The sequence below is a fragment of the Salmo salar genome, chromosome ssa14 (genome assembly GCF_905237065.1).
Source record: "Salmo salar chromosome ssa14, Ssal_v3.1, whole genome shotgun sequence".
In the NCBI taxonomy this organism is placed as follows: domain Eukaryota; kingdom Metazoa; phylum Chordata; class Actinopteri; order Salmoniformes; family Salmonidae; genus Salmo; species Salmo salar.
The window spans coordinates 79735285-79743338 of record NC_059455.1 but is presented as its reverse complement, the minus strand read 5'-3'; the positions used below and the strand labels follow the sequence as shown (position 1 = coordinate 79743338).

At 45.1% G+C, this 8054-nt stretch overlaps 1 protein-coding gene across 1 annotated transcript in view; it reads right to left on the bottom strand.

The window, feature by feature from the left end:
- Positions 1 to 5152: 5152 nt before the first annotated feature.
- The window catches only part of LOC106570412 (basic salivary proline-rich protein 2-like), a 33293-nt gene continuing 30391 nt past the window's right edge, over positions 5153 to 8054 (bottom strand). Inside the window, exon 2 of the mRNA XM_045693703.1 lies at positions 5153 to 6630. Within this exon, the coding sequence (XP_045549659.1) occupies positions 5153 to 6630 (1478 nt within the window). The remainder of the gene's footprint in view (positions 6631 to 8054) is intronic.

Sequence of the window (8054 nt, the reverse complement as noted above, 5' to 3'; positions counted from 1 at the left end):
ATTTAAATGATCTGTACATACACATACACACACACACACACACACACACACACATTACACTGGCATCCTCTGTATCTGAGAATGCATGGTCATGCACTGAATCCTAGAAGTGCTGTCCTTTCCTAAGAGCACATCAATTATTAACAGATCCCAAAACTGATTCAGCTTCAGGTATTTTCCATCATGTGAAATGTCCTTTTAAACCAAAACAATCTTCTATATCTATCGTATTCAGAGTAGGTAGTGGGAATAAAGACAACAGGGATACTGTTCAAGGTGCTAGGACTACATCAGAGACACAAACGCTCAAAAGGACTGGGATTTTTTTTGTGTTCAAAACCATAGATGAACCATAGATGAATCAAAGGTATTACCATAGCAGCATTTTTGATGGTAACAGAAAATTATCATCATGTAGTAGATTAATATGCTTTCAGATCCTATTCATTTCTTCCAGAAATCCTGCTTCCGTTGCGATTCAGCCCAAGCATAGAGAGGAGGATCAATCTGTTGCACTTCTTTTGAAGGCAGACAGTGAAGTAATGAATTGCAGCAGTAACATATGGTGTAATGCATTTCAGTTTCCACCGAGTGTTTGACAATACACCACATGAAAGATTCATTTACAAAGTAAAAGCAGAAAGGGAAGTAGAAGGGGAGTAAGTGTCACGTCCTGACCATAGAGAGTCCTTATTTTCTATGGTGGAGTAGGTCAGGGCGTGACTGGGGTGTTAGTCTAGTTTATATATTCTATGTGGGGTTCTAGTTTATTATTTTCTATGTTGGTGATTTGTATGATTCCCAATTAGAGGTTGCTGGGAATCGTCTCTAATTGGGGATCATATTTAGGTAGCATTTTCCCCCACCTGTGTTTATGCGATATTGTTTTGAGTTAGTGCACGTAGCACCTCTGTAGTCATGGTTCGTTGTTTCTTTATTTGTTTTGTTCTAAGTTTTCATTTTAATAAATAATGTGGAACACTACTCACGCTGCGCCTTGGTCCAATTATTACGACGATCGTGACAGTAAGCCTCCTTGCAGAGTACAGAAGGCTGATAGTGAGTCATATCAGAAGTGGTATATGAGTTCTGAAACTCCTCAGGTGAAGTAGACCTGTGTAATGTTTTGCACCATTCACTTGAAGGAACCAGAATGAAAATAACTAATTATCTTTTTAGTGTTATCCCTGTCAAGTTTTTAAAAGGCATTTACTTCTGTGTGTGTATATTAAACAGTTTTAACTGGTAAATAAAATAAATCAATCAGTCATTCAAATATGAGGCAGAGATTAGAATTGGGAGAGCAACTGAGAGCAACAGAGCATCATGTAATAACAATACTGTATACCGGTAGTAAGCTGCAATGTTTGAGTAATGAACAGAACATAGAATGTAGCCAGTGAGCTGTGTCTACATAAGTTCACTTCTCTACATAAGTTCACTTTCACTTCTCACAATGGAAATAAAATGATACTGTCTTGTTATGGAAAGTCCTTGAGTCTTTATTTCAAAAGAGGCATTCCTTCAAAGTACTTACAGTTAAAGTGACACACTTCAATGGCTATCAACAAATCAGATAATTTTTCAATTATCAAATGTTATTACATCACCTCAAACAGATCATGAACGCATAGTGTGCCCAGCGTTGTAAATAATTGAATGTTACAGTTGTTAGCTCTGCATAATGTTAAAAGCCACAGGAGAAGTGGCACACAGAACCATATCAACAAACTTCAATAAAATACCTCTTAACATATTTGTAAAAGATCTCCCTACTTCAAACTAAAATCTACTTGCTGACAATGGAGGGAATTTGTTAATGTGATCAACAACAAAAAATCACCATGTTTGAAAAAATAATAAATGTTATATCCTTCAGAACAAGTGGACCATGGAAATACTTGAAAGGTAAAAAAAAAAAAAAAAAAAACTCAGGACAGGCTGAATGAGAGACGTAGAAAGCCTCTTATCTCTGTAAACCAAGAACTAAAATCTTGCGCAAAATGGTCAGATGCGCAGAACCATTTATGTTACGTAGTCTGTCCACAAGAGATTAGAAAGCCTCCTACCCCTATAGCCAGGGTCAGAGGTTATTTGATGAAGGTATGATGCATTATATTATGAGGCATCACCGAGTGGCCACAATCACTCATTGGGAAGGTCTCTAGTAAGCTACAGTCACCCACTAAGAGCATTTAAACACAAGCATATGGAATATCTTATCCCTGCCGTTGGCCGTTAAGACTAAGGATAGATAATAATTAGTGTTTGCTCTCTGAAGTGGTACAGGCTCAGCTCGTTTGAGCATTGTCCTTCTATCCTGCTTCTGTCCTGTGGATTTAACAAGATGGTGATCTGATATGACTTCCTAGTGACATCACAGACCAGACGAACAGGCTCCCACACTGCTACTGTAAGAGCCTCCAGGTGGCTGGAGCAGGGGGAAAGGAGAGTATGTGCCACAATGCCGTTCTGTGAATCGGGATCACGGATACAAATAAGGCCTTTAACCAGCACTCCTCCACACTAAACGTCAGTCACCCGGTTTCTCTCTCTCTCTCTCTCTCTCTCTCTCTCTCTCTCTCTCTGTCTGTCTGTCTTTGTTGTGATGCTGCTCTTCCATACCTTAGTAAGGGATTAATAACAGCCTCTACTATTTAAACTGTGTACCAACTGTCACCCTATTCCATCTGTAGTGCACTACTTTTGACTAGGGCCTGACTCCATCCTAATCATAGATGTAAACACACTCCATCACAAAGCTAAGGACCATATGTCATACTGTTGTCGTTTCTACATACAGTATGTTGCTATACAGCAGCGTTGGTTGTGTAAATATGAATCTAAGTCAATATGAATCACTTTTAAATGTAATGAAAATTATTATAATCTGTGGATGGTCATGCTACTAAAACCCACACAGCTTTTTGGAGATGTGTATTTTTTACCTTCCTCAATGTATTTAGAAGTGAGTCACTGTTTTTGATTAAATACCCACTCTCTACTCAGTCACTTCCCACAGACTCTTCCTGCAAAATCCTTTAATGGATTTTAGTGGAGTTGTAACGTGGTCTTTCAGCTGGTTGGCAGATAAACGATGTTCAAGGCATGAGAAGAATTAGCATGGTCCCAGATCTGTTTGTGCTTTTGCCTACTCCATTGTCATTGTCAAGCCATGTTTCACATGACAATTCCTTAAGAAGTTGCCAAGGTAGCAGAAATAGACTGGCACCCAAGGCTAGGGACCAACTGTTAAAATGCAACGCCTGTTTGGAACTATACACACTCACAGATTACTTGGCATCAATGGCTTAAAAACAATTGATTGGTTTGATTGTTTGCCTGAGATTATATTATTGTGCTTTGCTATTTGTATAACGACACTTTTATTTAAACTAAAAGCATCACCCAGCTCAATCAAACTGATAAAGAGGACCACAGAAAAGTAATTTGTGCATGAGAATTAAACCATGTGTAGCAGGTGTTGCAAGGACCAGTTTAAACAGACAGTTTGTATCCACCCTTCTGTCTGTTTCATTCCTGTTAATTCCCCCTAATTATGGTACACATGTAAGACATAAAAAAAAAAAATCTTGGATTCAATCTTGAGAGTGTGCTGCGAGAGAAATTACGTATTTTCGGTCACTTAGGCCTGTACTACAGTAGGACAAAAAATAACTGTGGAAAGTGTTAAAAAGAAAACGGTTGCCTAGATACCATAGGTAACATATGAAACCATCACATTCCTGATGTATTTCAGCTTGCATTTTCTTCTTGTTTAAGGGGAAACTTGTCTCTTTCTGAAACAATAGTGCTCTTTGTGGTATGTAAATTCACCCTGGATTTGGCCCTTTGGCTTGATCTGTATTGCTATGCCCCATCAAGGGAAGTACTGTGGAAAATCCATCTGGCACTTTCCGAGGCCTTAATGACGTTGTGCCAAATGAAAATGAACGCTGGAAAAAAATAACACAGTAATAGCTATTTGACTAAACTACATAGTGTATGTACTTTACTTGTTTGAAGCTTTTTTCCTAATTGGGTAAAATAAAAAAAAAGAACAAATTAAACATTAGTGAACCAAAATCTTCAGAATTTTGCGATGCCTGGAAAAAATGTGTCAATAGTCGCCTTGAAAGCCTTATTTCACACTTTACTCAGATTGTAAAAAAGGCGAGCTGTGCTGCCAACACCCCCACCCTTCCCCATTCCCATGCAGGCCTGGGCCAACCCCGTCTCTCCACTGTATCGCAGCAGCGCAGACAGACAGGCTGAAATAGGTTAGGCATGGAAGTCATTTCCCCTCTAGGTGCTCCAGCCTCTCTGTCCAGACTCAACAAAGTCCTGAAATATCATTAACATCTGATTTCGAAAACGTCTGACAACCACCTCTTTGTTCCTCTACTGCACCAGACTGGGGGGAGAACAGTGCAGCATTACCATATCACCAATATAATTATGCCTATTAGACTGAGAAATATAGGATTTGTTTCGTTTATTTGAAGACTTTTTTCCCCCTTCCCTCCCTCTTTCATTTTCTGAGAGAAATTGTGTGTGAATATGTCTATTGTATTCATTTCATTTTTGTAAGTGGCGTGGTATAATGATACATAAACATTACCTCACCTTAACTAGGAGCAGAGAGCCGTAGTACGTTTCTGGAGAAAAATAGACTAGTTAACTGAATGACCCATACAATCAGCTCTTTGTGTTGTTATTTTTCCTCCTCCGTCCAGGATATTTTTTTTCCATCTTCCTAAGTCTGGTCCGAGAGCTATATGTGATGAAAGGGAAGGGGTGGAGGGGTGGGAGAGTCTGACTGAATGTCTCATAACCGGTTAATATGTCATGGTAAAGCCAAGATTACACCTAAGTGTCTCAATCGATTTGTCTCAGATGTCCCGGCTACCATATAAAGGTGTTGTAGTCTGCAGTGTAGGCCCAGTGGCGGACTTACCATTAGGCAGAAGGGGCCTTGTGAACTAGGCATAATTAAAAATAATAATACTAGTAATATTTTTGAATTATTATTTCTCCGCTTGAGGCCCTCCTCTGCTCCGCTTTAATGTCCAATGAACACAACCATTTATGATGTTCTAATCTGACTGTCAAACAAATCACTTCAAAAAGTCGGTTACCTTCGCACATTCATCTAAAATAGGATGTGGGGAGCTGGCTTCTGCCTGGGGGGGACTGGTCTCTGCCTGGGGGGACTGGCTTCTGCCTGGGGGGACTGGTCTCTGCCTGGGGGGACTGGCCTCTGCCTGGGGGGACTGGTCTCTGCCTGGGGGGACTGGCCTCTGCCTGGGGGGGACTGGTCTCTGCCTGGGGGGGACTGGTCTCTGCCTGGGGGGACTGGTCTCTGCCTGGGGGGGACTGGCCTCTGCCTGGGGGGGACTGGTCTCTGCCTGGGGGGGACTGGCCTCTGCCTGGGGGACTGGCCTCTGCCTGGAGGGGACTGGCCTCTGCCTGGGGGGACTGCTCTCTGCCTGGGGCGGACTGGTCTCTGCCTGGGGGGACTGGCCTCTGCCTGGGGGGACTGGTCTCTGCCTGGGGGGACTGCTCTCTGCCTGGGGGGACTGGCCTCTGCCTGGGGGGACTTGCCTCTGCCTGGGGGGACTGGTCTCTGCTTGGGGCAGACTGGTCTCTGCCTGGGGGGACTGGTCTCTGCCTGGGGGGACTGGCCTCTGCCTGGGGGGGACTGCTCTCTGCCTGGGGCGGACTGGTCTCTGCCTGGGGCGGACTGGTCTCTGCCTGGGGGGGACTGGCCTCTGCCTGGGGGGGACTGGTCTCTGCCTGGGGGGACTGGTCTCTGCCTGGGGGGGACTGGCCTCTGCCTGGGGGGACTGGTCTCTGCCTGGGGGGGACTGGTCTCTGCCTGGGGCAGACTGGTCTCTGCCTGGGGTGGACTGGTCTCTGCCTGGGGGGACTGCTCTCTGCCTGGGGCGGACTGGTCTCTGCCTGGGGCGGACTGGCCTCTGCCTGGGGGGACTAGTCTCTGCCTGGGGGGGACTGCTCTCTGCCTGGGGGGACTGCTCTCTGCCTGGGGCGGACTGGTCTCTGCCTGGGGCGGACTGGCCTCTGCCTGGGGGGGACTGGTCTCTGCCTGGGGGGACTGGTCTCTGCCTGGGGGGACTGGCTTCTGCCTGGGGGGACTGGCCTCTGTCTGGGGGGACTGGTCTCTGCCTGGGGGGACTGGTCTCTGCCTGGGGCGGACTGGTCTCTGCCTGGGGCGGACTGGTCTCTGCCTGGGCGGACTGGTCTCTGCCTGGGGCGGACTGGTCTCTGCCTGGGGGGGACTGCTCTCTGCCTGGGGGGGACTGGTCTCTGCCTGGGGGGACTGCTCTCTGCCTGGGGGGGACTGCTCTCTGCCTGGGGCGGACTGGTCTCTGCCTGGGGCGGACTGGCCTCTGCCTGGGGGGGACTGGACTCTACCTGGGGGGGACTGGTCTCTGCCTGGGGGGGACTGGTCTCTGCCCACTGGGGACAGACCTCTGCCTGCGGGGGACTGGCCTCTGCCTAGTGCAGACTGGAATCTGCCTGAGGGGGACTGTCCTCTGCGTGGGGGGAATGGCCGCTGCCTGGGGCGGACTGGCCTCTGCCTGGGGCAGACTGGCCTCTGCCCGGAGCCTCCAAATCACAAAGTCCAAAGAATTGATATACTGTAGGTGGAGATTGAATCCTCCTGCAAACTAATAAAGCAATTACTGATTTAGTTTTTTTCGGGGCGTGTGCTAGGCCACATCTAATGATCTTTTAAATCTCCCTTAGCTAGCTAACTGCATTATTATTCACATCATTTAAAGGTAGATAGGAAAGACATTGACTGACACGTCCATTTGTATTTGTGTGTCAAGTAGTCACATACACAGTAGAGATACTGTCCTTTCTGAGGGACTTGTTTACAATTCATTATCAAGATTCTCTCCAATCTCCCAATCATAAACACCCGAGCAGAAACATATTATCTCCAGTACCATCTAGACCATCCATTAGCTAGAGTCATGTAAACGCATGTGAGGAAACATAAAACACACACCATCCTGGTCAGTGCACTACTGAGAGTTGAGATAGCAAATTCAGAAAGTGCTTTTCCCTCAGCCAATAGTTATTTACCATTCATAACTAACTCAAGCCAGAATATTTAATTGAGTGCAGACCACCCGAGGGCAATAATGTTTTATTGTTGTGATCTCGCACAGGTTTGTGCACAATGTCGATCGTAGGGATTTATTCTAGCATTTTATAACATCTTTGGTCCATAACAAATGGGTTTTCATCTCTCTATTGTCAATAGATTGTGTTTGGTTTAATGCTCCAATTCGTATTTCCACCCAACAATGTCACACATAATGCCTCGACCATAATGAAACATTCAACCTATCCTAATTGAAAGCACTGCATGGTTCAGAGAGTGAGGGTGAGAGATAGAGAGAGAGAGCGAGAGAGAGAGAGAGAGAGAGAGAGAGAGAGAGAGAATGGGGGGGTTGGATGCCCTTGTGGGATGCTTCATTCCACACCTCAGAGAGAGAGCGGGTGAGAGAGATAGAGAGAGAAAAAGAGAGAGAAACGGGGGTGGGCTCTGATGCCCTTGTGAGACGCTTCATTCCCCACCTCAGAGAGAAAGTGAGAGAGAGACAGAGATAGAGCGAGAAGGAGAGAGAGAAGGAGAGAGAGGGAGAGAGAGTACAAAGTTCATACATAAAGGGATGGCCAGATCTGTTGAACATGATGGCGTCATACCGCAAACACAGTGCATTCGGAATGTATTCAGACCCCTTGACTTTTTTCACATTTGGTTACGTTACAGCCTTATTTTAAAATGGATTAAATCGTTTTTTCCCCTCATCAATCTACACACAGTAAATACCCCCAAAATGACAAAACAAAAACAGTTTTTTAGAAATCTTTGCGAATGTATAAATATGACATTTAAAGAAGTATTCAGACCCTTTACTCAGTACTTTGTTGAAGCAACTTTGGCAGTGATTAAAGCCTTGAGTCTTCTTGGGTATGATGCTACAAGCTTGGCAAACCTATATTTGTGGATTTTC